Source organism: Artibeus jamaicensis, unplaced genomic scaffold, assembly GCF_021234435.1.
Source record: "Artibeus jamaicensis isolate MK-2021 breed Jamaican fruit bat unplaced genomic scaffold, CSHL_Jam_final contig_944, whole genome shotgun sequence".
In the NCBI taxonomy this organism is placed as follows: Eukaryota; Metazoa; Chordata; class Mammalia; order Chiroptera; family Phyllostomidae; genus Artibeus; species Artibeus jamaicensis.
In genome coordinates, this window is record NW_026522020.1 from 4,334,535 (window position 1) to 4,362,502 (window position 27,968).

The window sequence follows — 27,968 nt, forward strand, 5'->3', positions numbered from 1 at the left end:
GCCGCCTCCCGCCCGCTCCCTCTCCCGCCCCTGGAGCTCAGCGGCTCAGACCGCGGTGGGGGCGCGCAGAGAGCGGACTAGACTCCGCTCCCCTAGGCAGCGTGCCATGGCCCCGGGCCTGCGCGGCCTCCCGCAGCGCAGCCTCTGGCTGCTCCTGGGTGAGTAGGACCCGTTCCGGCCACCGGACCCCCACCCGGGCCGTGGCCCCTCACCCGCCCGCCTGGCGCCCTAGAGAGGAGGCGGGCGCAGTGAGAGCACGGGGTGCACCCCTCGAGCGTCCCCTTTGCTGACCGGTTGTCTGGGCGCCGTGGCTCTGGCTCACGGGAGGCCCCGGGCACAGGCGGGGGTCCACGGAGGGCGGCAGCAAGAGCGGCAGCTGGGGGGGGGTCTCGCGGGGGAGGGGGCCAGGGAGCTCCTAAAAGCCCGAGGCACCTTCCCCCGCACCCCACCAGTCGCTGCTTTTCAGGAGGAAAACTATGGCATGCAGGGCCCCGCCCACACCCCTGTGCGCGCGCTGGAGCTGCGGAGACCGCGCGGGGACAAAGTGTGGGAGCAGGCACCAGGCAGACCGCGTGTTTGGGAGTCAGAACTACGACCCTTTATCCGAGATCAGCGAAAAGCGAAAACCTCACTGAAACACACGGCGGTTGCCGATTCGCAAAGGAAACCCCAGGGCCGCCTGCAGAAGGGGGCCAGCGACTTGGGGGCGGTTCCCCAGCTCCTCCGCTCCCTTGGGGGCGGCCGCGCTTCTGGATGACGGCCGTTCAGGAGGGACTGGGGGCCGCTGGCAGAGCGCGCCGGCTTCCGGTTTGGGACGGAATCTAAGCTGAAACCCAGGGAGGACAAGACCTGTCACCAGAGTTAGAAAAATTTAAAAAGAAAGTTGTCATCTTCACTGTCCAGTCCAGGGTTTTGATAAAACGCTAAGGAATCTGTTTAAGTGGCTTTAGCTTTCGGACTCGGTGTGTTTCAATGCCTCTGAATATAAACTAAATGGGCCGTGGAAGCGGAGGAGTCCGGCGGCCCTGGGAAGACGTTTTCCCCGGAAGGCGTGGTGTGGTTGGCAGCACCTGCTAGTGCTGGTGAAGGGGTGACCCCAGCGCTATTCTGGCAGCTGGGGAAGCAGCTGGGGGCAGGGTGGCTTGTCCTGGAGGTGGCCCAGACCCTGGCGGCGAGGGGCCAAGGACAGCCCAGGCACCCTGCCATTTCAGGGTTCTCACTATTCAGAAACCTGGCCAAGGAGCGTGAGATCCGCAGGAAACCCTCGGCATCAATAGAATACCATCTGAAAACTGAGCTCGCCTCTTAAGTGTTCGGGCTGAAGTTATGCGTAAAGCAAAATCTTAAAATAATATTAGTCTCTTCTTTTGTGTTAGGATCTGCTTGGCCGGACAGGGAACTTACTGTTTTGGTTTCCAAAGAAATGAACGTTTCTCTGTAGCAAGGCAGAGAGCTGGGCTGTGTCCTCTTTTTGTTGTTGTTGGGTTTTGTTTTTTAACATAAACAAATGCTTTCTGTGGCGTGTGGGAGCTGCACCCAGTGAAGCCTGCGTGAGGAGAACAGTGGCGTGAGTGCCTGGAAGGGAAGGCCTTCCTTGTTTACCACGAAAGGTTCGCACGTTCTGGTGAGAGTCCAAGGTTCTGTAATCTTAAATTATTCTGAGGGGCCTGGCTCATGTTGTGTCTTGGAAAAAGTAAACACGCCTTTATGAGGTTATTAGTAAGTTCTTGTTGTTGGAGCCCAGCAGTGATCTGGAGAATGTGGGGCCCACGCTGTCTCCTGCCCATGCTGTGGCCTCGGCCAGATCTCCCTGGTGAGGAAGACCTCGCTGCCCAGAAGGGCAAGGTGGAATGTCTTTTTTTTTTTTTTAAGTTCACTGGTTCGTGGTTTCGGGAGCTCATCTGCAGCGGTGCTTCCAATCCAGCTACTTTTCTTGCTCAATCTGCTTGCTTCCTGCCCGCGGTTGTGAAGGTCTCCCTGTCTGGGAGACGTCTCTCCGCTCTGGGCCAGGTGAGCACCCTCCTGTTTACAGGAGGCTCGGAGCCCGCACCCCTTTTGGGAGTTGCGTGTGTAGCCGCCAAACCGTTTCTCGTCGGTCGGAAGAGAGGGCCTTCCGTGGGACTGCGTGGCGGGTCCTGCTCTCGTGAGCCCTCTGCCATTCAGGAGGGCGGGCCCAGGCCGGCACTCCAGCAACCCGCCCTGGGCCGTGCTGGGGGTGCAGGGCTCACTTTCAAGGCTGCCGTAATCTCGGGAAGGTCTGACTTTCTGCCCGTCCAAGGGTCACTGTGACCCCCTGGGAAGTCACAGGGAGTGTGGTGTGTTGGCCACTTCAGGCTGCTGTGCAGTATCTGGTCTGAGACACTTCCGGTCCTGGGGCCCAAATCCAAGGGAGTCCCATTTGCTAATCAGCTCAGTGTGTCTGTTGACTCTCCCCACAGGGAGAAGTTTCTAGATTCTTGTCTCCCTTCCACAGGCACATGCCAGTCAGTGTGCATGTGGTCGGTCCCAGGCCAGGGCTGTTGAGAAATGTCCGTGTCCACAAGGATGTGGCGGTCAGCAACACGTCAAGGAAATGTTGACTTAGAACCCTTTCTTCAGGCAAACAGCTCCCTGGGAAAGTCTCTTCCTCCGGGTTTCCCCCCCAGATTGACCCACGTCACAGCTTCTCCTCCATCAAACCGGCGTCCAGCAGGGGTGACGCGGGTACCTGCAGGAGCCCCACTCGGTGTCCATTCCGGCCCCTGAGAGGGGAGCCTGGCAGGCTGGCTCCCTGCGTCCCCTTCTTTGGGGCCAGAGCCTCTCTGTCCCTAGGCCCACCTGGCACTGTGGGTTGTCCCCTCAGCAGGCCCTGGCCTGCCACCGGGGCCATCTCAGGGAGAGCATGGGACTCGGGCTGCACCCTCTGCTTTCTGCTGCGTCAACTGGGCCTGTGAGCCATGGAGGGACAGGGCACCTGCCTGTGACCGGACGGAGCTCTCCCGACACCATGCAAGCCCCTAGGCCGAGCCCATGGGGTGGACTTCTCAACCCTGTGGCCGAGTCATGTCTGAGCTGGGCGGGCCCCTCGAAGGGCAGTGCCTGGTGGTGGCTGGCAGGCGCTCTGTGGAACAGGCTCTGAGAAGGGGCTCTGGTCGGCCTGGGGGCTCGGGGAAGACCCCCTGAAGGGGCAGATGCTATGCTATGGCTGAGGGGGGCGAGCAGGACCTCAGAGACAGGGAAGGGGAGGTGGCCGCGGTGGCCACTGTGGCTTCAGTGGGCACGCCAGGCCTGTGACGCCTGCCTTGCCCCTTCTTCCAGGCAGGTGAAGAGACCACCGCCGTGCCGACGGGGCTCTCCGCTCCATCCCCAGAGGCCACACCGGAGGTGCTCCTGGGCCCCCAACTCCCCCCTTGAGCCCCCAGAGGGGTGTCCTCAGCACCGACCCCCCCCCCCCCAGAGCGGAGCGGCCCCAGGCTGCACAGGGTTTCCGGAGAACCCGGGTGTTCTTGACCGGGAGGGTTGCGTCAGCGGGGCGGGGGCTCCCGACCTGAACAAGCACGCCTTCATCGGAGCACAATGGAGGGATTGTCCCTGGAAACACTTCTCTCCCCGAAGATTGTTCAGTTTCAGTGTTTTCTTTGACATGCAGAGACAGCGCTTCCATCCTTGTTTAAAGCACAGATCCCAAGGGTATTTGTCAGAGCAGGTCAGCCGGATGCACCGGCCAAGACTTCCGGCTAGTGGCATAGCCAGCCTTTCTTTCACTCTCATTAGGTCTCACGGCGTCTCCCTCATTCTGCTCCCTGCTGCCCCCTCCCTCCCCCCACGTGGGTCCCTGCGATGGATTCTGTGTGACCAGAGAGACCAGAACCCCAGATGTCCTTTCTGCCACCTGGCCCATGTCCACTCTGCCCTCTGCTCGCTGTCCTCCGGTCCCCCGGGCCCTCCCCAGTGACCGCCCACTTCCCAGGCCTCCCGGGCCACCCCCATGCACCACCCTGGGGCCCACCCTGCTCCCCAGGGCTCTGCACCCCACGCCTGCCAGGCCCACCGAGAAGGGTCCTTCCCAGAGGCCACCTGCGAAGGCAAAAGGCCGTGAGCAACCAGCAAACACCCGGAGGCCGATGCCTGCCTCGGGGCTGCACGTGCAATGGGGGGTGGGAGCGCCTCTCGGCCCCCGCAGCTCGAGGGAAAGTTCTCGAGAGCAGTCGCTGAGACGGAAACTCAGTGCCCGGCACACAGGGCGGCTCACTCTGCGTGTGCCGTCACTGCCTCTGGAAGGTTCCGTGGGTCCGTGTGTAGGAAGAGATAAGGCTGCCTGCTGGCTGGGAAGATGGCCGGCCAGCGGCTGCTGGGGAAAGGCCTGACCCTCCCGAAAGCTTGTGCCTCCCTGTCATACACAAGTGGGTCACTCGGTGTCGTGGCTGGGAGAGGGTTCCGGAATGACGGCGCCCCCAGCAGCCCCACACGGAAAGCGGCCCAGCAGGGGTGGGGGCGGTGCTGAGAGACCCTGTTCCATGTTCAGGAGGAGCACAGACGGTGCTGCTTTTGGGAAGAAAGAGCCAAGGGCATGGAGCTGGGGGTGGGGCCCAGACCTGAGTCCCAAGAGTTCAGGAAGAGCTTCCTACCTGGGGGCTGCCACGCACAGGCCCCGATTCTGGTACCTTCCGACTGAGCGCAGGAGGGCCAGGGGAGCGCTTCGACCTGGGACTGGGCCGCAGGACCCAGTGGGCAGCTCAGTTTCTCTCCCAGGGCCAAGGGCAACCTGCGGGACATTAAACAGAAGAGACCAGAGGTTCACATAAAGGCTCCCTCACAGTGCGGGCTGGGGAGGAAGCGGAGGCAGGGACCAGGGCCGGGGGCCTGGGGGGTGAGGGCGGAGGTTTCAGAGGGAGGGGGGACCCCAAGAATTCCAGAGGCGAAAGCGAAGGGCGGCTGTGGGCCTGGGCCTGGGCCTGGGCCTGGGCCTGGAGGAAGTGGTGGTCAAGGTCAGCCAGGCCCCGGGCCTGGGCGGGCTGGGGCTTCTGGCCGAGACCCAGGGCCCCGGTCAGACTCAAATTTCAGACTGATGACAAATTATTTACGTATGTCTCATGAAATGTTGCGGACATACTGATACTAAAAAAGCTGTGTTTTTCCAACATTCAAATGTCTTCTGTTTTCACTCTTACTGTAAGGCTGGCAGCTCCATCCACAGCAGCCACGTCGGGTTGGTGTCGCCTTGGACACTCAGGGACCGTGGCGGGGGCAGGTGTCCGCACACGCCTGGGGCAGGGAGAGAGCCTCAGGTGGGGGTGGCCCTGGGCGGCGAAGCTAAAGCGGTCATCAGCATGGCTTCATCCTTGTCACGAAGGTCATCAGAAAGGTCTTCCTTAGCCTCACAAAAACATCCCACTGGTCTGGAATGCCTGCTGGCTTTTGAGCTAAATGTCCATTGGGATTTGAATGGCAACAGCATCATCGACTGGTTGATCGTTGATGGGCGGGGAGGATGTGCACCCAGGGGCAGCCCTCCGCCCCCCCCCCCCCTTTGTCCACCTGCAGGCTGCTTGTTCAGTTTCTGGGAATCGTGTGGGGTTCAGTCTGCCACCGAGAGTGGGCGTGATTGGGATGTTTTCCTGCTTTGCGTGGGGTCCTTCCCCATGCGCTTTCCAGCCGGGGGCTGTGGGGTCGAGGAAGACTCCTTTTTTGGGAATTCGCTCTGTGGACAGAGCTGGCTCCTGGCTCTGTTTTCTTCCTCCCTCCCCTCGGGTGCCCGGCAAGGACGGCCCAGCGCCGGCCCCCACTCCCGCCCAGCTCCCGCCGGGAGGGGGGCCGCCCCTTCCTCCTGGCTCAGGGCAACAAACCTGAGTTGTTCTCTTGGGGGCCAGGTGCGGGCCAGGTGCATTTTACTTTACTTTCCAGGGGCGGTGGCGGGAGAGGGGTAGAGAACGAGCCCGCTTTTGGTGCGTAAACCGTCGGTATGATGCCCAGGAAGAGCCATCTAACGTCCCACCTGGCCACCTGCCGGGCTGTGACCCCTCCGTGGATGTCAGGTTGCGGGCCCTGGTGCGCTGGTGACACGGGCCAGGTCGGGGGGGGGGGGCACCAGACAAGAGGGGGGCAGGAGGGGTGCTCCAGCAGGCCGGGAACTCCTCCCTCCGGTCGGGGCCCCTCATCGCCTCCAGGGTGGGGGGGGTTCGTCTCTAAACTGTCCCTTGCCTGTCGGTGAAGTCCCCAGGCGGCCATGCTGCCCCGGTGGCCTCTCGGCGCCTGCGACGCCACATTGTGGGGTGGGAAACACATGCGGAAATCAACTTCTTCAACCTGCGAGCTGCGGAGATCCGTTTGTAAAATCAAGAAAACCCTCTCGCCGTTCTGTGAGGGTGTCGTACCCCTGGTGGGCGCCAGTGAGAGTGATGGGACACGCCGGCCCCGCAGGGACACAGAGCGGAAGCCACTGGGCCCTTGTTCTCAGGTGACCTTGAGCTCTGGGGGCGCCTCTGCTGGACTCGCCCCTCAGGGGCCTGCCTGCCACCAGACTTCCACGAGAGCTGGCCAGACGACCTCACCCTCTGCCCCGAGGGTGCTAAGGCCAGCATCCCCGCCCCACCACTCAGGGCTGTGTGACTTCGGGAAGTGGCCTGTGATGGACCCGGACCCTGACCAACGGGCTTCCAGAAGGAGTGCAGAGGTGGCTCCTGATAGGGCCACAGGCACCATCAGGAGCCAAGACGTGACACTGTGCCAGGTCACAGGCCCGAACCACTCAGAGCTTTCTAGAAGCTGCAGCAGACCCGGAGTGCTGGCCGTCACTGGCCAGGAGCTGGCTGCCCCCCCAGCACATGCCCTCCCTCCTGTGAGGTGCTGCCAGCCCCCCAAACTTACGGGAAGCCCAGGTCCAGGGGAGGCACAGGCTCCGAGGTCACGGTCACAAGGCCAGGTGCTGTGCGGGCACAGGAGGCCACAGTTGGCTGGGTCCTGACGGTTGAGTAGGAATTTTTACTAGACACGGAGTCCGTGTTTTCAGCTCCTCGCCGTCCTGATTTTGGTTTTCCTCTTTCAGACGCTCAAACCAAGCGCTCGTGACGTCTCGCTCCGGGCACTCAGTCCTGGGGGGCGGGGGGGCAGCTCCCTGGGGCTGGAAGTGGGCGGCCCTCACCCGGCTGCCCTGGCCGAGGAGCGGGGAGTGATTCTGGGCTGCAGCCGAACCTGCCGAGCAAGGTCCTCCCCCGTGGCTCCCGGGGGAGGAAGAACAGGGGACACGAAGACGGTATTTCATGAAGGACATGTTCGCAACCGTGCGGGTACAGAAGGGCGGGAGGCAGATGACAACGACCACCCACGATGACGGCGTTTCCTCCGCGCCTGGCGTCGTTAATCGGCCTAGGAGGACTGCACACGCTCACATGTGCAATCGGAGGCTCCGACACGCGTGCACACCCGTGTGGACTCGAGCCAGGGCAGATCGGTGCTCAGCACCTGGGGGAGTGTCCTGTGCCCTCTGTCACGGCCCTGGCCCGAGTCCCCCCGGACCCCAGGGTCCAGTGAGTCGCCGAGGGCAGCTCACCCTGGAACCCCGCAGGGATGGGGCACTCGATTTGAGGTGGGGTCCTGCCCCTAAGGGCGTCATCCCTGGGAAGCAGCCCTGTTAGCCCACCCAGCTGGGGGATGGGGGTCCCATTTCTTAGGTAAAGAAACTGTGGTCAAGAGGGGAGCAGGCCTGTGGGAGCTGGGGGACCCCCTCCATGGCCGCCCAGAAGGTCAGGGGTGTGGAGGGTCCCTGGAGGCACCGGGCTGCTCCCCAGGGGCCCCAGCTCATGGCCCCAAAGGGGAGGCTGTGCTTTCGGGCTCCAAATGTGGGGTCAGCCTCCTGCCACACGTGCAGACACGGGCCAGGGACGGCCGGGCCGCATCTCTCCTCAGAAGCCTGGAAGCCCTTGGCCTCAGTGGGCCTGCCCTGCTTCCGCAGCCCAGGCCCCCAGGGGAGCCGCTGCCCCTGGTGCCGCACCTGGGGGACCCTCACGCCCCCATCAGCCACGTGTCCTCCTCTCGGGGCCGGTTCCCTGAATTCCCGGGGACGCACTGCCAGGGAGGTGATGCCGGGACCCGCAGGAAGGAGGCCCTGCAGCTGCCCGGCCTCGGGGAGACCTGGCTGACGGCTGGGTCAACCCGAGATCTCACGGGCACAGAGCGTGAACAGTCAGTGGTTAAACTCTGGGAGTTTCATTTAGTCCAAAAACTGTGATGTTGCCTCCTTCACAGAAGCGACCTCTCTGGGCTGGCGGGAGAGTGTGAGTTGTCCCCCTAACCCTGGCTGGTGGCCCGGCCCCCCTCAGCCCCGGGGTGGGAGCTGCAAATAGAACCAGGGGGCTCTGGCTGCCCCAGGGCAGGAAGGGAAGTGCAGGTCTCCGCGCCCACAGAGCAAGGGTCCCACCCTTGGGAGGCCGAGGTGACCGGCTCAGAGCCGGGCCAGGGGGCAGGCCCTGCAGCCCATGCTCTGGCCGGTTTGGGGGGGGGACACTGAGGCTGTGGGCCAGGGCAGGGCAGGGGTGTGGGCCGGGGGGCTGTCGTCTGTGGTAGAGGAAGCAGGGAGAAATTGAGCTGAGTACGCTGGGAGGGACACCTCGACGGGAGGGACTGTGGTCTGGGGACAACGCCCTCCTGGCCCCCAGCACCCGCACTCCCCTGCCGGGGACAGAGGCGGCGCCCTGCCTGCCCTGGCGACCAGCCCTGCTGAATGATCTGACGCTCTGGGGACTCGGGAGCCACCAGCGTCCTTGTAACAGGCTTCCCAGCATCACACCAGCCCGAGTGGCTTCGTCGTGTGCAGCAGAGAGCCCTGAGTCACCCAGACCACGCCCACAGTCATCTTCATTCTCCCTGAAACCAGCCCTCCAGAGCGGGAGGGGACCCGCCGGGCCCAGACCCCCACCCCAGCCAGCCCCTCGCAGAGCGAAGCCGGGGGTCGCCATCTTGCTGGCTTGGCAGATGGTAACAGGCCCAGCGGCTGGGAGGATGCACATGTGTCAGGGTAGAGTGGGAGGGGCCGGGGTGGCACAAACCGCCCTCAGAGGAGGACACATTCTGCCCGCCCCAAGGAGGCGCTGAGGAAGTGGGCCTGGGCGTGGGCCCTGGGGAGGGGGGGGAGGTGGAGGAGGGGCAGGAGCACAGGCCGTTCCTGGGTGGTGGCTCCCAGTTCCTCCCCTCCTCTGGTGTCTGAGCCCCGGGGAGCCTGGCTTCCCCTGTCCCACAGGTGCGCTGGCTCGGGGGCGTCTCAGTGGGGCAGGCGGAGCAGCTGGCAGAGCACCCAGGGTGGCCGGGGCAGCAGGCGAGCCAGCAGCCTGAGCCTAACGGGGCCCTTGACCCGGGTCTGGGAAGGGCTCCGCCCCCACCTGCGGCACAGAGAGAGGAGACAGAGCCGAGCCTGTGGATGAGGGACCCGGGGGCGGCCGCCTGCCCGCCACCCGCCAGAGCGGCCTCGGCTTTGGCTTCGGGGAGGGCAGAGTTTCGATTCCCTAAGCCCAATGCCTGAGTGACAGCTTCTCACTTTCGGTCACGCACTTACCCAGGCGGGAGCATAGGACACGTCAGGTCACGGTTGGCTTTTTGTCATCAGTGACCGTCAGGCACAGGGGACGAGAGCTGGGGGCTCCAGGGCTGGGTGGGGTGGCCCAGTCCCCGCAGGCCCTGGGACAGGGCCATGTTTCGCTGTGCCAGCCTTCCCACCCCCCGGGAAGGGCGAGCCTCCTCCTCCTCACGCTGGGAGTGAGCCTGGGTCCGGACCCCCCAAGTCGCTCCCGCTGCCTCGGCTTCCACGTCTGAAGCGTTGGGAACAGGTTGGGGTCAGGCGAGGGTAAAGCAGCATGTGAGTGTCAGACCAGTGCCACCTTTCACTCCTGGGACGAGTGACAGTCCCCACCCGGAGGGGAGCGCCGTCCTCCCCTGGACCCTCACACCCCTGGTCACCACCGCCCCCACCCCCGCCTCTGGGAAGGGAGCCCTGACCTTCGGGGGGTGCGGGCGGGCGGGCAGCTGGGCCGGAGGTGACCGTCCCCTCCCCTGTCACTGCAGTGCACCACCTGTTCGCGGCAGCCAGCCAGCCCGCGCCCGGCGCCCTCCTGCGGGAGCTCTGCCTCGCCCCGTTCCAGGCGGAGATGGAGGCCGTGGGGACCACTCTCTGGTGCGACTGGGACAAGACCATCGAGTGAGTCCCCTGCATCCCCCGGTGGGAGGGACGGGGCTGGGGGCGCCTCAGGGCCACGGGGCCTGGGGCAAGGACTCCACTGGGGGCCGCGTGAGGGCCTCCTCACCACAGTCCCGGGGTGACTGGACGTGGCCCTGGGTGGGGGACAGACCAAGGGGGAGGTAGGGGCCAGTGACAGGGGAGCGTGGACAGTGAGGGGCAGAAGGCGTCGGCAGTGGCCTGAGGCCTCACACAGGGGTCCCCGAGGAGGCACGAGACGCAGGGTCCCACTGGGACAGTGTCCAGCCCGATGAGCCTGTGGCCCATCCAACACCTGTGCAGGCGTTCGGGGACCACGGACAACAGGGCCCAGCCACCGTGGGGGCCAAGGCGCTGACGGGCACCCCATTGTGCAGGGGTGTCGTGCTGGCTCGCTGGGTCCCTGTGGCCAGGCCGCGGCTGTCCTTCCCACCCTGTTCTCCGCTGGGAGCTCCCTGGGGTCGTGGCAAGGCTGGCGCTGCAGGCTGGCCCGCGGCCCCCCACAGAGGGTAGCCCGCCCAGATCCCTTCCCCTCATGACTCAGTCCTCCTGCCTAAACGCCCCTCTTCCCACCTGTTGGGGTCCATTGCCACCTCCCTGTCCCCTGGGAGGGGACGGGCTCCACAGCCCACTGGAGCCTGAGCAGAACCTGGTGTGAAGAGGCCAGCGGGAGCCCGGGGACAGCAGTGTCCCCGCATTCTTCTCCTGCAAGGTCTCGTTTTCTAAACTGAAAATTTGTCAACGGCCACACCACCCTGGACGCTCCCGATCTCGTCTAAACTGAAAAGTTAGTCAGTGGGTAAGAACTTGGTGGGGGAAGGTTGTGGAAAACAGAACAGCCCGTTCTTCAGGCCCAGTGGCCTTGTGCCTCGGCAGGACGGCCTGTGTTGCAGCGAAAGACTGTCCCCGTCATCCTCGGACACGCCCCGGGCCCTGGGGGGTGCACGCTCTGCTCGCCCCTCTGCCTCAGTGACCGTGGGCTTGTTAGCAGGACTGCAAACCGGCCGCCCAGCCAGGGACGGGGTGACGTTGCTAGAAACCGCCACCACCTCCACCGGGTTCCCACGGGGCCGGGCCTGCAGTGGGAGCAACTGTCCCCCAGGCCCGGGAGAGCCCTCCATCGTCACAGCCCCGTGGTGACGCAGCTGGGACCAAAAGCATGGGGAGGGTGAGGGCACCAGGAAATTCTTTTATTCAAGAGAGAAACCTGGGCCCTGGCCCATGTGGCCCAGTGCCTGGGGCGTCTCCCTGCAAAGTGAGGGCTCGCCAGTTTCTGTGGGTCGCGCCCCATCGGAGCCCGTGCGAGGGAAGCAACGGACCCCTGTTGCTCTCCCTCTCCCTCCCCTTCCCTCTCTCTGGAATCGGTGGAGGAAAACAACGTTGAGAAGGAAACCAAGATAATGGAGGGAGCAAAGTCCTCACTCAGGCAGCAGCATCTCACATCACCTGGCATGTGCTACGTGACATCTCACATCACATGGCATGTGCCACATGGCTAGAGCACCTTCCGCCTGCCTTCCATGTCTGCGACCTGCCCGGTCCTTCTGGGGGTGCGTCCTCACATTCCGGTGTCATGGGGTGGGGGGTCCAGCCTCATCTGGAGCCATTCCGGCCCCACCCCTTCTCCGAGAGGCCCCGGGTCCTTCTCTGAAGGAATGGTGTGTGGGAGACGGGGAGACGGACAGACAGACAGATGATAGATACAGAGACACACACACACTGATGTTCACAGTAGGGATCTAGACGTAACCAAGGAAACCACGCTAACAGGCCAGGCGAGGATGTGGGTGGACTCCCCTTTAAACCTGGTGTGGGGAACCTGACCTCAGAAATTTGTTTCAAGGGCTTGTCTCCCAAGATGGTGGGCTCAGGCAAGTCCAGTGCGGCCGAACCCCTCACTCGGCCTCAGTGCCTTTGAACAGCGCACCAGCAAACGCCGCCTTCTCGCTGGAAACCCAGCTCACGAGACGTGAGCCCCACCTCCAGGAACCCGGGCCGCGTCCGGCTCAGTGACTGGGGACCGCAGCCTGGGCACTTGACACAGACAACAAACCGCACCCTGGGGTTCCGGGCCAGGGAGGGGCGGCGTCCCCTGGTCCCCACCCCCACCCCACCCTTCCCTGCAGGTGGCCCACCTCCTCCATCCCTGCCTTGTCCTTCCTCTGTCACTTTGCACAAGTGAGCAGGTGTGTCCCTTTTCTTCTGTCCCCCTCTCTCTGACATGACGTGTGTGACCGACGGGCCCTCCCAGCACACCCTGCACACCCTGCACACCGGACCTTGCCGGGCGGTGCCTACTCCTTCGCTGGGGCGGTGGGGAGCACCCCACACGCTTTGCTGCTGAGCCCCTGTCCCGACCGGGCAGCCAGGCTTCCCAGTCCAATGGTGTCCGGTGTGCGCCTGCGTTTTCAGGTTGTTGGCGCCGGGTGTTCGGGGCGGGACCTCGGCGTGGACGTGGGCTTGTCCCCAAAGTGCTGCTCGGCGGCACCGTGCGTCGTTGCTCAGAAATGGAAACTTCCTGAGTGGGCGCTCTCGAGGGACCTGCCATGGGAGGGTGGGCCAGCTCTGCCTTTGCATGTTGGGGTTGGGCACAGTGACCATTCGCCCCGTGACCGCAGCCCAGCGTGACTCTGGGTTTGAATTGGGGGCAGGGGCTCTCCACAGCCCCTGACCCGGCCGCCGGGCCTGAGCCCCTCCTTGTGGGACCACCCGTGGGGTGCCAGACCTGCCCCTGGAGCAGGTCCCCGCAGGGCGGGTGGGGTCGGTGGGGCAGGCGCCCTCTGCACCCGGCCCTGTCTGCTCCGTCCCAGGGCCAGCTCCCTCAGCTGATGGAGATGAACTGTAATCGAGTTTATTAGCTGGGAGTATAATCTGATTTGGGGACCTGCGGAGAACGAGGGCAAACTCGGCCTCAGGAAGTCTCCTTTCCAGAGCGCTTCCTGTGGGTGCCAGGCGGGGAGAGAGAGCAGAGCAAGGGAGGAGGAGAATCTCAGAAAGGGAAACTCAGCGAGACGTGGCCGGTTTGAGGGTGACCGCACCTCGGGCTTCGTCCCGGAGACGGAGACGAGACGGGCGGACTCGGGAGACCAGAGGCCCGTCTGCAGCTCCCCTCCTTCCCGCCCAGCTGCAGGCTCTGAGGCGCCGCCTTGAGCAGGGGAGACACCAGAGTTGGCGAGCCCCCAAAGAACCCGCCTTCGCCTTTGTCCCACCCGGGCCCCCCTTCCCTCTGCCCTAAAACTCCCGGACTGGTAAATGCTGGCGTCCACCGGGGCACGCCGTGCTGGGTCCTAGGGGCCGGGTCTCCATGCCTGCTCCCCAGGGGGACGCCAGGAGCCAGGAGAAGGGTGCAGGCCCCCTTCCCACACCCGAGGGCATTGGCATCACTTTCTCTCCAGCTCTGTGTCTTTCTGGCCCAGGGAGAGGCCACGGTGCTTCCCCAGACGCAGTGGTAACTGAGCACCGGGCCAGCTGTGTGTCTTCTCTCATCTAGTGCTCAGGTGCCCTGTTTTGCAGCCTCCTCAGTTTGGGGGTGAAATCGGGCCTCCGTGTCAGAATGTGGAAGGTCAGAAGAGGGACAGCACCATGCAGGTCCCGCCGTGAGTGGGAGGAGAGCAGGCAGGTGGGACATGGACTCTCTGCCCGTCCTTGGACACACCACTCTGGCTCCGCCCCCAGCAGCACGGAGGGAGCAGATGTCAGCCTATGGAGATGGGACTTCGCCGCCCAGGAAGGTGAGCGGGCGACGTCACCGAGTCGCTGGCATCCTCCTGACACTGGCCCAGGGATGGAGCAGGACAGCGCGGGTGGGGCAGATGGCAGTGGTGACGGGGTGTGGACTGCTGTGCAGTGTCCCACGTGTCGTGGTTTGTGCGCGGTGGGGTCGGCCCGCTGGGGGACCGGAGCCAGTGCCCCTCCGAAGGCCGACCTCCCCCCCAGCACTCACCCTGCTCCAGAAAGCCCAGATACGGGGTCTCCCGGGATCCATCCGTCCAGGGGGGACCTCCCCCGAGCACTCGGGCCCAGGGATCCGCCTGTCCTCTCTGCAGGGGTGGGGACCTCCAGGGAGCGTGGGCACAGCCCAGCCTGCCTGGTGCACACCGTGGACACCTGTGCCCAGGACGCCCTGTGGGGCACACCCTGGAACGGGTGGTCCGCAGTCTGAGTTCCCTTTCCCCCCAGCTTCTTGGCTCAGGCGGAACGTGGAGAACCCGCTTCCTCCCACGTGCTCTCCTTGGGCAGCAAGGCCAGGGAGTCCACCTCACCCCTGGCACAGCCGGCTCCATGGCAGGAGGGCCAGTGCTTGGTCCCGATTTCTCCATCCAGCCCGTTCGGCCACTGCCGGGGTTTTGCTGTGATAAATGACCCTCCGTGCGTGTGCCTTGCTTCTTTTCCCCACTCCTTTCTGGGAGAATTCTGTCACGGGCCACTACAGCACCTGCCACGGACGCTCCACGGTCCCTGGGGGCTTTGCTCCGTCTCCCCGTCAAACAGCTTCACTGATTCGCCAGAAACCTATGAAGATATATTTATTTCTTTCACAGAATCTGTACCGTGAGTTGGTACAGATTTTATTTTTGCAGGTTTATTTAATTCTTAAAAATATTTTTTTTTAAAGAAAAAGGGAAAGAAGAAAAAAAAACTGGGCGCAGCCCAAAACCCACACACCCCCTTAAAAATATTTTATTTATTTACTTTTAGAGAGGGAAAAGGGGGGAGAAAGAGAGGGAAACATCAATGTGTGGTTGCCTCTTGAGCGCCCCCTCCTGGGGACCTGGCCCACAACCCAGGCATGTGCCCAGACTGGGAATCGAACTGGCAACTGTTTGGTTCGCAGACTGGCACTCAGTCCACTGAGCCACGCCAGCCAGGGCTATTTCGAGGGTTTAAGTGAGGGTTCCTCTCTGGTTTCGATTTGCCCGCCTCGGGCTGCTTTCTCCTGTGGTGGTGGGCCATTTGGTTTTTCTCCAGGGCACATAATCCGCCCCGGAACCTGTGCTGCTTGTTACCTCCTGCCTCATCCGGTGGCCTCTGCCTCTTCTGGCACAGACTCCTAATGTCACGGAGAGCAGCTGTCTGTCCTTTGGCTCTGCATGTGTCCTCTCCGCGTGTCCCTTGTGTCTCTGTGCCTGCTGCCTGTCCTCGCGCCTCAGCCCCTGGGTCACTGGGATGCAGCCTCCCACCTGCCGCCTGGCACTTGGGGCCCCGCGGTGTGGGCGCAGCGCCACCCGCTGCACAGACTGCGCCGCTGCAGACCTGAGAGTCCCGTGGCGCGACAGTGTGTCCGCCTCCGGTGGGGCCCCCAGTGCTTCAGAATAAGGCCGGCCTCCCGAACCCCGGGGGGGAGTTGCATGAAGACTGAGAATGTGTCTCCTCCCCGCCTCTGTGGGCCTCGCGTCCTCGAATAACGCTTCCGACCTCCATCGTCTCGTCGTGTCTGACGCGTGAACAGACACGAACGGGAAGAGACGGGGGACCTAAGGCACACAGTCTATCTCTGCTCCAGTCCCTCCCCGTTTGCGTTTTGGAGAGCGCGCGCCTCAACCGTCGCCTACCGCCACGGCTTTGTCCTGCCGGCTGCATTTTAGAGGGCCTCGCGCTCTCTCAGCGGGCTCGAGTTCATTCTATTTCCCGTGACGCTTGCTGTCTTGGGTACCGTGTCTGCCCGCGGTTCCGAAAGACCTGAAGGCCCCTCTCGCCAAATGCCATGAAGAGTCGAAATGAGCTTCTAGTCCAGGTGGCTCTAACCCCAGAACAGTCCGCTGGGGAGAGCGAGTCCTCCCGGTGGGCAGCTATACCCCGAGTCCTGGGCAGGGGCCGCCGGGTCGTGACCTGCGGGCGCTGCGGGTTAGCGGTTAGTGGGAAAGGCCGACGAGACCCAGCCTGGGGCCCCAGGAGGGCAGCACGGGATGGGGGGGCCCTGTGAAGTCATCCCTGCTCCGTCTCTCTCAGCCTCCGCTCCCTGCACCGCTGAATGGGTTCAATCACATTTGCTTCCTGAGTGGCACCCGGCTTCCCTGAGTCCGACTGTCCTTAATCAGGTTTTAGGGTTGGAGTCACTTTCGCTTAACCGCCTGGTGGGCTAGATGACCCTGGAGTCAGGGTGGGATTTGTTCACGTGGGGTGAGAATTATTCCTTCCTGGGAGTTCCAGTGAACTGGTCCCTGAGATCGTCAGATCTAGGTGGCTGGGGAACACGTCTCTCCAGCCTCCTCCTCCGAGATCGATTAGTTCTGACTTTCTGTTGCTCGTGTGATGTTCGTATTTCAGCTTCGTTCATTCATCCTGCATCCTTTGGGTTTCTCACTGGCAGCCAGGGCAGGAGGTGTCCCCCCTGAACGTGTGATGTTGTCAGATGTGATCTGTCAGTTTTTCTCTCTTTTTCTTGTCTCCTTTTTCAGTGCAACCTCATCCATCAAAGGGAAACAAGGAGACCCACCTTGCATCACTCATGTCATCGTTCTGTTTTCTTTTTCCTGCCGGTTTTTACACATATGTTCGCTCTGTTTGCATTCAGAGTCCATGATACTATGCTGCTGTGATCAATCATGATTAGCATTAAATTTCCCCTTAATCACATTCGATCGTCATCGCCGTAAGCTGTTCTTTGCTTCCTGCAGACATTGCAATCCGGTATTTTGTTCCACTACTCGACCTTGATTTACCCTTAACTCTCCCAAGTCTTCCGAGGCCACACTTTGAGGAACGTCCTGGCTGGATTTGTCTTGTTGCCTCGGGAGGGCCAGCCTCAGGACAAGGGAAATCTTGTCCCCTGGGACCTATGTGTCTGGTTCTGGCTTCAGGCACTTGTTTTGGGTCTTGATTTTCCTCTTTCCAACTGCTTTTTTTTTTTCTTTTCTCCCTCCTGGTGAAACATGATGCATTTCCCTTTGCCTTTTAAACGAAGTTGAAACGTCAACAGCCTTTTCACTCATCAGCCGTGAAGGGTGGGCCACGGGTGTTCCGCTTCTGGCGTGAAACCACACACCGGGCCCTCGAAGAAAGAGTGGGACTCTCTCTCCCTCCCTGCACCCCCCCCCATTCCAGGTCTAACACCTACTCTTTCCTACCCTGGTCTGTCATCTGTTTTGGTCTATTTTCGTCACTGCCTCCCTGTGACTCTGTCACAGCCCTCGGCCCTCAGGGCTCTTCTCTTTGCAAACAACCAGCTAGGGATCTGTGCTCTGCAGCCTGGAGCCCCGGGCAGACGCTGGGGCGGGCAGGCCATGCGGTGGGCCCAGTCTCAGAACGCAGACAGTTCTCGGGGCTCCCAGCGGCCTCGGCGCCCGGAGGCGGCTGCAGGATAACGACCTGCTGTACAGCTTCCTGGCCGAGGTTCGGGGGCCGCTCCTCGGGCTCTGGCTGTTCACCGAGTTCCCAGAGGAGGCTGAGGACACTTTGATTTAGTTTGTGAATGTGAACCCCTCTTTCCACTGTGGTCACTTGCAGGTTGTTAGAACCAGGGACCAGGAAGGGACCGTGAAGGCCAGAGGCAGCAGGGACCAGCCCGGACCCCTGTGACCGTGTGTGTTGACGGGGGTCCTGTGGGGCCTCCCGGGCGGCTCTCACACACGCCTCCTCAGACCCGGGGCAGCCAGGACCTCGGGGGCGTGGGCTGACGGGCGGCAGTGGTCCTGCATCTCGGAGAGACCCCGCGGGTGTCGGAAGGCTCGTCCTTCCTGGGTGGCAATGGCGTCCCTCCCGGGCACGTGTGCACAGGAAGCCCAGCATCACGAGTGGGGGCCTGCTCCTGGCCCTTCTCCTTTGGAAAGTTGGGGAGGGCCCCTTGAAGGGGTTCAGCAGCTGCTGGCTGAGGACTTGGCTGCCTCCGGGCCAGTGGTGTGGCCGCTGGGCCGCCCCTCGTGCTCCAGGGCATGAGCCCCCACAGTGGGCAGGATCGGCCCTCAGCCCAGCCCACACCTGATGTCGGGGCCGCCCCTCAGGAACCGGGCAGGAGACCACCCTGTGTGGCCCTCTGATCGGGGTGAGGACAGAAGGAGAGCTGTCAGGTGCTGTGAAGCCATAGCCACTGTCCCCTCTCCTGGTGTCACAGTGAGCTGCCCTGGGACGGTGTCACCCTGCCCAGAGGTCCCCTTTATAGGCTTCAGGACACCCACCAGGCCAGTGTGGCCTGAGACCTCACCGCCCCCGCCACCCCGGGAGGGTCTTCTCGGCCTGGAACCTGACGGGGCACAGGCAGTGACAGAGGCTGCCGTCCGTCCTCCCTGGGCAGCCAGTCCAGAGGCGGGGACCCCACAGCGGTGGGACCAGTGATGGCCAGGCGTCCCGAGGGGTGAGCAGGCGCCCGGGAGGGGTTCTTAGCCTCACCATGTCTGCCACACAGGGCAGGGGCACTCATTGCTGTGAGCCGGGGGCCCCTGCCCCTGCGACAGCCCCGCCATTCAGGGCTCAGAGCTCAAAGCCCCGCCTCCAGCCCCCGCTTCCCGGTGCAGAAGGTCCCTGGCCAAGCGCACCCTCACCCTCAGGGTTTCCCCAAGCTCCAAATGAGTAGGTGCGGGCAGCAGAGGCCCCAGGGGGTGGGGGAGGTCTCCGGGTCCCTGTGGAATTCAGTGGCATAAGGGCGACCGGAATTCCAGGCAGGGTGGCAGTGGCACAGGCAGGCCTGAGGGTGGGACCTGGGGTGCAGGGCAGGAAAAGCCCCCCTTCTAGCCGCCAACAAGGCTTTGTAAGGACAGTGTCCCCGAGGTGTCCGAATATAGTGCCCGGCTGTCTTGCCTAATCCCGGAACTCAGACACGTGGGCACCCTGTGTCCCTGCGAGGGTGGGAGCCTGGGGCCCAGGAGGGGCTCTGGACCTGGGTGTCCACATCAGGGGTCCCAGGAGACCCTCCAGGGCCCTGCCATGAGGCCGGCCCAGAGTGGGCACCAATGGGTGACCAGTCCTGGTTCTCCGCCTTCTCAGACCCCAGGGCGGAGGGCACCTGTCGGGCCCTCTGGGGACGCCGCCGAAATTTACAAACTGTGGCTTCGTCTCCGTGAGCACAGACCCCAGCAGGCTGGTTCTCCGAGGAGGCGTGATGCCCTGCCCCCTGCACCCACTCGTCTGCCAGGTGGGCCCTGTCCGTGGGGAGCCTGGCTCAGCAGCTCCCACACCGTGTCTGGTGCCGGAGCTCAGCCCCATGGAGCCAGGGGCGGATTTAGGAGCCTTCCGCCTCCTCCCAGCGGGCAGAGGCGCCCGGATTCCTTCCGCCCTGGAGCTGAGCCATCTGAGCAGGAGCGGTGGCCGGAGGCGGCAGAAGCCAGGCCGGAGGGATCAGGGGCCCCTGGCAGGCGGAGGGAGCCTGGCAGGCCCCAAGTCAGCCCCTGGGCAGCCCACCACACGACACCTCGGCTCCCTGGCACAATCCGCCGGACATTACCTTGTGCTTTTTATTTTGTATTTATTTGCCGGGACGTCGAAAGTCCCTGCTCTGCAGTGTAAGGGGATGACCTGTGGTAGGGGCCCTGCAGCTTCTCCCCTTAAAGCGGGCGTTGCGGGCAGTGGCGGCCACAGCCCTGTCCAGCGTCCCGCCCAGCGCTCCGGGGGTCCGCGCCCCTCCCTCGGAGATGTGGGCCAGCTTCTACCCCGGCCTGACGGGGCCGCTCCGAGCAGCGGGTTTCTGGGGGGGCTCGACTGCACGGGGTCCACCCCACCCACTCCCCCGCAAGTCCAGGCTCACAGCTGGCTGGCACCTGGCCCAGGCCCAGGGTGGCGGCCCCGACTGACGAGTTTTTAACCAGTTAACACGACTTCCTCTCGAGTCCCCTGAGGCGTCAGACACAAAAGACGCCCTGTGCTGTGCAGCCCACGGGTCTCACACGGGAAACTCAACCCCGTGGGCTCCCTTGTCCGTCCCGAGGGCCACTTGACCAGCTGCGTGCCCAGGGCCTTGGTGGCAGGGAGATGACCTGGCACGCTCACACTGAGCCTGATGAGGGCCAGGCCACCGTGCGGCTCTCTGTCACCCACGGAAGTGGCCCGGTGGGCAGCCAGCCCCAGGCTGCTCGGGAAAGGTTCCACCTTGACTATTTTGGACGTCCCGGCCGGGAGCCCCGTCACCAAACCTGGACACCATGAGGTAGAAGACAGTCCCGACCCGGTGACATGGACGGGGCAGGTCCCTGACCAGGACAAGAAGGCCCCGGGGCTCCGGTGACACAGGGGCCATTGGCAACTGGCTCGAAAGGGTTCTGTCCCATGAAGAGCTTCTTTGTGGTTTTCAAGGTTGTTTCTTTGTCGTCAGAAATGTTGAATTTTGCCCAGCGCCTGCCCACCGGTTTGGAAACGAGCGTGTCCTTGCTGTGACAGGACGTCCTGTGACAGGACGCAGTGGGATTTGCCGGGGGCAGGCTTCGGTGATGCCTGAAACGGCACTCTGCGCGTGGCCGTAAACTTCAGACTTCCCTGCGTCTTCCACAGGACACTGGCCTCCGTCTCTAAGTGACCTCGGGGCCCGCCAGGCGCCCCAAGGCCCGTGGGCAGCTGTCTCAGGGCTTCGGAATCTGGGTTTGGCGAACTTCCCAAAGAACTGGGACCCTTGACCTCTTTTTCTGCATCCCTACAGATTCGGAAGGACTGCCCGGGTCTAGCACCTGGTGTGAATGTCATTTTTTAATAACATTTTCCACTTTTTTTCAGAGTTTCTACTTTTGAAGTCAAAATTTGATCGTTTATAATTTCCCCCCAAGTGCCCCAATTCAAATGTTTCCATTTTTGAACATACAGTTTTTGCAGGTTAATCTCATAATTTTTCTCACCTTCTTCTATCTGTGGTTCCATATATTGATGTTTTCTCTGTTTTTTGTAGGTTACACTCTCCAGAATGTGTCTATTTCATTATAGCTGTTTTTCTAAAGGATCGGCTATTGACTTTACTTATGCATTTTCCTATTTTTGCAAATATCAATAAATGCTTGTTTTTAATAATTATTAATGCATTTAAACTAGTCAACCTTTGGAAAGTTTTTTGTTGTTGTTGTTCTTTTAAAAATGTGTTGATTTGTATAGCTATTTATTTTCTCTCTTTTTTTGCTTGTTTAGTAATAACATAACTTATTTTTATTTTGGCTGTCTGACTCAATTCCACTAATTCTGAAATATATACCATCACCATTATTGTTGTCTTAACAGCCTGTAATGGAATTTTTAAATTCTTGTGTGACCTCAAAATGATGAGTGATCTTTACTTTCTATACACTCAATTTTTAAAAAATACATCTTCTTCTTACTGATTCTAGTTTTTAATATTGCAGCCAAAGAATACTGACCTGCAGTCTCCCATGTGGGCGCTCACTGCGTCTCTTTTGCGGGAAAGATGGCTGGTTCCCTGCAGACTAGAAGCGTCACATGTAGCCACTGAGTTGGTTGTTAACTTTATTCTTCACACCCCTTTCATACTCGTTTTTAAACACTTAACCGGGAGAGCTGTGTCAGTCCCCCGAGAAGGGGTTGTGCCCGTCAGACGCCGCAGCCGTGGGCTGCCTGGGTCCCGTGGGCTGCCTGGGTCCCTGCGGTGACCCACCGTCCCTCTGTCCCACAATTGCGCCCCGCCGGGTGTGGTGCTGGGCCTGCGGCTGCCCCTCTGCCCTCCCACGGCCTCTGCTGGGCCCGCCTCTTCTTCAGCTTTCGCTCACTTCGCCCACGGTGACTGCCGGGAGCCGGGCGGTGGGACTCTGTCTGTGTCCTGCACTGTCCCTGCCCTCTGGGGGTGTGCTGTCTTGTCGTCGGGACCGGCAGTGAGTAAGGGTCCCAGGAACGGAAGGGCAGGTTCCGGGAAGCCCCGTCTGCCCACTTTCGTGGGGAGCCAGGTGAGGTGGCAGCGTCCAGGCCGGCCTCGCCCAGCGCAGACCTGTTGGAGGATGAGCAGAGGTTGGCCTTGGGAAGATGGGGTCGAGAGCCTCCCACGTAGCAAGTGCAGCATGTGCAAAGTCCTGAGGCAGAAACATGGGCCACTGTGGCTACAATGTAACCAGAGGGATGGCCGGGACCTGGTTGAGGGTGGGGACAACAGGAGCGCTTTGGCATCCAGCACAGGGGAGCGTCGCTGTAGGGGGCGCCAGTGACAAGATGTGGACAGCAGGCTGGCGGGGCAGGAAGATTGGTGGGTGGCAGCCTGGAGGAGGGGGGGGGGACAGCTGTGCCCCCTCAGCCGGGTGGGGAAAGGAGAAGTGGTGCAGAGAGGCCAAGGCCCCGGCCCACCCACACTCGGGCGGAAGTGGAAACTCGGGCTAGAAATGTGGATGCCGGGAGTCAGCACCATGAGTCACTCCTGCTGCTGGGCCTGGGGACAGGGCGGGGGCAGGAAGGGGGCTCCCTGGGGGAGGACCCGGGAGACCAGATGGGTGAGGGCTCCCCGGGCTTGGGGGCCGCCCTCTGTGGACAGGACCAGGCTTCAGATGGTGCTGGGGTGTCAGATGTCACAGCCGCTGGCCCTGGAGGGGTGGGCGCCGGTCCCACAGGAAGGTGGAGGGGGAGACTCTGCACCCCAGGAGGTCTAGGGTGAGGGGTGGCCAATGAGGGGAAAGTGTGGGGAGGGGGGTCCTTGTGGAGAGAGGACCGGTGAAGAGGAGGTCTCGGGATAGGTGCCATCTGGTGGCCGAGACCTTTCCGCATGGAGGCCACAGGTACACACGGGGTGGCCCAGTTGGTGCTGCTGGCAGGGTAAGGAAGGGCAGACACTGAGGGGTGGGGGAGAACCTGGGGCGCCTGGGATCAGGCACAGAGGGGTCCTGCCCTTCCGGCCCAGCCCCACCCTCCTTGCCCCTGGTCCAGGCGCTGCTCCAGGACTGGACGCCTGCCCCACAGCATCCGGGAGGGGCCGCGGCGAGGCCCGCTGTACCCGCACCGGGCGACCTGAGAGGCTGGGTCCTTGTCCCGGGCTGGGGGTGGGGAGCCGAGAGTGCTGGAGGGGTCCTGCTTCCTTTCCAAGTGTGGGCACAGGGCCCCACGTGGGCCCCGCCCCAGCCTTGCAGCCTGGAGCACCCCAGGCAGGGGGAGAACCTGCAGGGCTGGGAAGGGCGTCCCGAGGTGGGAGACGCTGCCTTGTTCCTGCGACGGGGTTGACCTTGCCCGGTAAGGGGCAGAGACAGGTGGGGTGGAGGGAGGCAAGCCGTGTGCCGGCTGCCCGCTCTGAGGGAGGCTCGGGGTCCACAGGCTCCAGGGAAGCCAGGGCAGGCCCGCCCATGGGACTCGGAGCCGCAGGCCGGCGGGGAGGGGCGGCCCAGCAGGCAGCAGGAGCCAAGGGCCCCTGGCGGCCGGCACTCGGGTGCTCCACCGCGGGGGCGGAGCAGAGCAGGCCCCTCAGAGGCCCGGAGGCCGGGAGGACAGGAGCCCTCCACTGCGGCTGCAGCCACACCCGCGTCCTGTTTGCCACAAGCCTTTTTCCGAACGAACTTTTATGTATCATCACAAAAATAACTGCACCCTCGCTGTGCCCCAAAGGGGGCGGAGAGCAGGAGCCCCTCACAGGGTGCCCCCGGGCCAGAGGGACCCCTCTGACATTCGCAGGTGTCCCCTCCGCGCCTGGAGTGCTTCGAGCTGAACCCCAAACACCCACACAGTTGTGTCTCAGCGGCTGTGCTTTCGTCCGACATTAAAATGTAAATGTTTCCCGCACCTTAAAAATGTCCTCCTACCAATCATTTTAGCAGGTACACAGAGGTTCTTAGAAGCAATTTCTGCCATCGCAGCCCTGGAGTTCACTGGTTTTCCTAATGACAAGTCCGCAAGGCGCCCTCCTCAGACGACCTCCGTCTGCATTTCATGTTATCAACTTACGGTGATCCCAGAAATAGAATCGCTGGGTCAAAGGGTATGCGCGGTTTTCAGGGTACTGATACGTGTTGCCAAATTGCTTTTCAGAAAAACTTGACCAAATTATCTTCCATGTTTTTTCATTGATGTTTTAGAGAAAGAAACATTAATTCGTTGTTCCACTTATTTGTTGATTGTTGCATGTTGTGCCCCGACCAGGAATCGAACCTGCAACCTTGGTGTATCAGGATGATGCTCAGACCAAATGAGCTACCGGGCCAGCGCCTAGTTCATGTTCTGTTCATAATGACAGGCGTGCCTGCCTCATTTCACTGCCCTTCCCCAGGGCTGCTCATTCTTACATTAAAATAGATTCTAGCTGTCAGGACGTTTGCTTCTTTAATTCCTAAAAGCGAGGTTGAACTTCCTTTTTCAGAGGCTTCTTAGCCATGTGTCTTTCCAGAAGAACTATTTACCCAAAGGCCTCATGGGCATTTCGCCAGACCCGCCCCGCGCTCTCCCCCCCCCCGCCCCCCCTGCCGCCCCCCCCCCCCCCCCCCCACGGAAGCCACCAGGTTGTGCATTGTCCCAGGGAGACGGAGGCCAGCAGTGGCCGGATAGAGGGAACCGAAACCCCGAGTGGCCTGTCCTCCAGCCCTCGGGGGCCCAGACACACTCTCCCTGGTCAACGCTGGCGAGTCCACAGCACGACGAGAAGCGTGTCCTTCCTGAGCTGTCGGGAGGCGGTGGCGGGAAACGCCCACCCAGAGGGCCCCTGCTGCGTGTCGGGCCCTTGGTGTGCCAGCAACCCCGTCAGGTGGGGGCCTGCGTCTCCCCGTGGACGTGAGGAGACCGAGGCGCCAACAGGTGAGAGGGGCGCCCAGCCTCACTCGGGGCAAGAGGTGGACCTGGGATGTGAACCCAGGTCCCAGGGTGGCAGGGCCCAGGCCCAGATTCTCCACATCGGGGGCAGTCGGAGCTAGCTGGGGGACAACAGCAGCCACTGGAGTTCCCAGAGCCCACAGACACCTCGTCAAAAGCGAGCAACAGCAGGACTCGGGCCCTGGACGGCCGGGAAACACCCGCCGCTGTGGTCGGGAACATTCCCAGCAAAGCCTGCTTAGGGGCCCAGAATAGAAAGTTCTGGCCGAAAAGGGTGAGGACTCGGTCCCCTGAGGACTGGAGAGAGGGGTCAGTGAGGACGCTCCCCGCGGGGACACGGGCCCTCGGTCAGTCGGGTCCTTTGGAACAGAAGGCTGTGCTCTGACCGCTTTCCTTTGCTGCCCTCCCGCTGACGGGGCTCGAAGTGTGTACTCCGAGTTTCAGCTGCTCCGTCTGTATAAATAAACGGATGAAGAGGCCGACTGTTCGCTGCAGCTATTTTTACACTGGGGCGGCTTTGCACTAGGAGGATAGCATTTCAGGGAGAGGGCGCCGGATCCCAGAATAGCCCCTGCAGAGCAGGCTGTGCCCCCGCGGGGCCTCGGCCTGGGGTCTGTGGGGTCGCAGCGTCCTTGGCCGGGGGGGGGGCCACTCCCGTTCGGAGATGGCAACGGCTCCTTCCAGGGGCGTCCCAGCTCCGCCGTGCCTCCTGCACGGGTGGGGGAGGGGCAATGTGTGGGGTGGACTGTCCCTGGGTCTGCAGAACACCCCACGCAGCCCTCGGGCTTGGTGGGTCTGAGGCCCGGAGAAGACAGCCACGCAAACCAGCGTGTGGGAGATGCAGCCGCGCGGTTGACCGGCAGCCGCACAAAGGGGGGGCTTCACCAGGTTTTGCAGCACCGGACACGCCCCACCACCAGGTGCCGGGCACTGGGCGGGAACTCGCTCACTGCTTCTGACGGTGAGACCAGCCTGCTGGGGCTCCTGTGGCTTTTCCACTTTCCACCTGGAACATGAGTCTCTATGCCCTTGGGAGAACCATGCACCCAGGGGGGGTGGGTCCTGCACCCCCCCCCATACCCCCTGCTCTTCGCCTTGCTGGGAGGCCCTGCGCGCACCCTGTGCCCTTGGGGCGGTGACCCAGGCAGCCAAAACAGGACTCAGCGACCATCCAGCAGCAGCGGGGGGATGACAGAGGCCTTCCAAAGCCCCCCTGGGTCTCTCCCATGTTGACTTACGGCTTCTGCTCCATTTAGTCACTTTCTACATTAAAAATAAGGAAACGTGTTTTTTAAATATCTTCATTTTTACCATTTACAGAACTCTTCATTTTTTGTGTGTGAGGGTCCAAAATTCTTTCTGTTCTATTCTTTTAAAAAATATATTTATTTTTACAGAGGGAAAGAAACATCAGTGTGCAGTTGCCTCTTACATGCCCCCTACTGGGGACCTGGCCTAGCAACCCAGGCATGTGCCCTAACTGGGAATTGAACCGGTGACCCTTTGGTTCGCAGGCTGACACTCAAGCCACTGAGCCACACCAGCCAGGGCTACCAGCCAGGGCTACCAACCAGTTCTATTCTTTTCACTGAAGAACTTTAACATTTCTTATAACACAATGAATTCTCTCAGCTCTTTTTTCTCTGAAAAGGCCTTTATTGCAACCTCATATGTGGAAGATATCCTTTGCCAGGTACAGGATTCAGGGCAGACAGTTTGTTCCCACGTCACTCCCACCAGTACTTTGAAGATGCCCCCATCGTCTCTGAGCTGCACAGTCTCGGGTGGGAAGTCAGCTGTAACTCGTGCATTGTTCCCTGGAAGTGTCTTCTCAGACTCCAAGGTTTTTTATCTTGGGTTTTCAGAATTTGGCTGACAAGACTGTGTGGATGTTCACTGTTACTGCTGCTTTGGTGTTTAGTCTTTCTGGGGGCACTCTGACCTTTTTGGGTTTGTGAATTGATGTCTCATTATTTTGTCTCGGTCATTACCTCTTCACATATTTCTTCTCCCCCATTCCCTCTTGTCCTTCTGGGACTCGGGTTACAAGCTGGAGTTGACATTGTTGAGAGTGCTGTTAATTTATCACCGCTCTTTTCTCCTAGTGTTCCAGTTGGGGGTCATTCCTACCAATCTGTCTTCAAAATCACTTATTTATTCCTGAGATTGGGCTGAGGGTTTGCCCACCCGAGGGCATGTTGCTCCCGGGCTGATGTCTGAAGATGCCTGGCTGCCCCACCATTAGTCCGCCTTCAGTGTGGCATCCCAGCCACTGGGTCTCAGGAGCAGAGAGGGGCTGTCCCTGAGTCCCCACTCACCTTCTAGTGTCTGAAAAGTGCAGGACGTCTGGGGAGCTCCCACGGGAGCCACCCGGGACCTTCCTCTCCTAGACTTAGGGCCACTGCCCGGGGCCTGGGCATCTGGAGACGCTCGAGGCAGGGGACTGGGTGGAGAGCCCCCTGCTCAGGTCCCACCTCAGTGCCCCTGCCTGCCCGGGGACTGACGGTCTGCTTTCCTGCCGGCAGGAGCTACGGCGAGCTCACAGACTGCACCAAGCACGTGATGGAAAACCTGGGCTGCTTCTGGCCAAACGCGGCGGTGGACTCGTTCTTCGTCGCTGTGCACCGGCACTACTTCAGGGGCTGCCCCGTCTCCGGCAGGGCCGTGCAGGACCCGCCTGGCAGCATCCTCTGCCCCCTGATCGTGGTGCCCATCCTGATGACCCTGCTCATGACCGGGCTGGCAGTCTGGGGAAGCAAGCGCACAGAAGGCATCGTGTAGGCCGCGGCCCGGGAGCTGCCGGAACACGGAGGCTGCGGGCAGGCAGGGAGGCCGACAGCTTGGGGCCCGGCCTGGGGATAGTGTCCCGGGGCCCGAGGGCAGCGCTGCCCTGAGTCCCCTGCTTCTACCTGAGACCAGCTGACAGGATCTCGCAGTCGGGGCGGTGCAGGCCGCCCTAGCAAGGGGCCGGGTGCTGGGGGAGCAGGGCGGGCCTGTCACCATTACTGGGAAGGTTCCACCATGTTTGTAGGCCGCCCTCAGCTCTGCTCCCACCTCTGGCCAGACTGGGGACGAGTAGTTTGTGATTAAAAGGATGTCCTTGAATTTGGGAAGCGTCCTTATTTCTGGGTGCGGCTCACAGGCAGTAGAAGCG

At 61.9% G+C, this 27,968-nt stretch overlaps 1 protein-coding gene across 1 annotated transcript; it reads left to right on the forward strand.

The window, feature by feature from the left end:
• Positions 1-15: 15 nt before the first annotated feature.
• RAMP1 (receptor activity modifying protein 1) lies at positions 16-27,919 on the forward strand. Its single transcript, XM_037161462.2, has 3 exons — positions 16-158; positions 10,033-10,165; positions 27,340-27,919. Exons 1-3 carry the CDS (start codon positions 107-109, stop codon positions 27,593-27,595), a joined length of 441 nt encoding a protein of 146 aa, XP_037017357.1. The 5' UTR covers positions 16-106; the 3' UTR covers positions 27,596-27,919.
• The last annotated feature ends 49 nt before the right edge of the window (positions 27,920-27,968 follow it).

Bases quoted from the DNA above. Each gene is read 5' to 3' on its own strand.
- RAMP1 (XM_037161462.2), top strand. From the start codon at position 107: ATGGCCCCGGGCCTGCGCGGCCTCCCGCAGCGCAGCCTCTGGCTGCTC. The intron at 159-10,032 runs GTGAGTAGGACC...CTGTCACTGCAG, and splicing joins CAGCCTCTGGCTGCTCCTGG to TGCACCACCTGTTCGCGGCA. The intron at 10,166-27,339 runs GTGAGTCCCCTG...TCCTGCCGGCAG, and splicing joins GACTGGGACAAGACCATCGA to GAGCTACGGCGAGCTCACAG.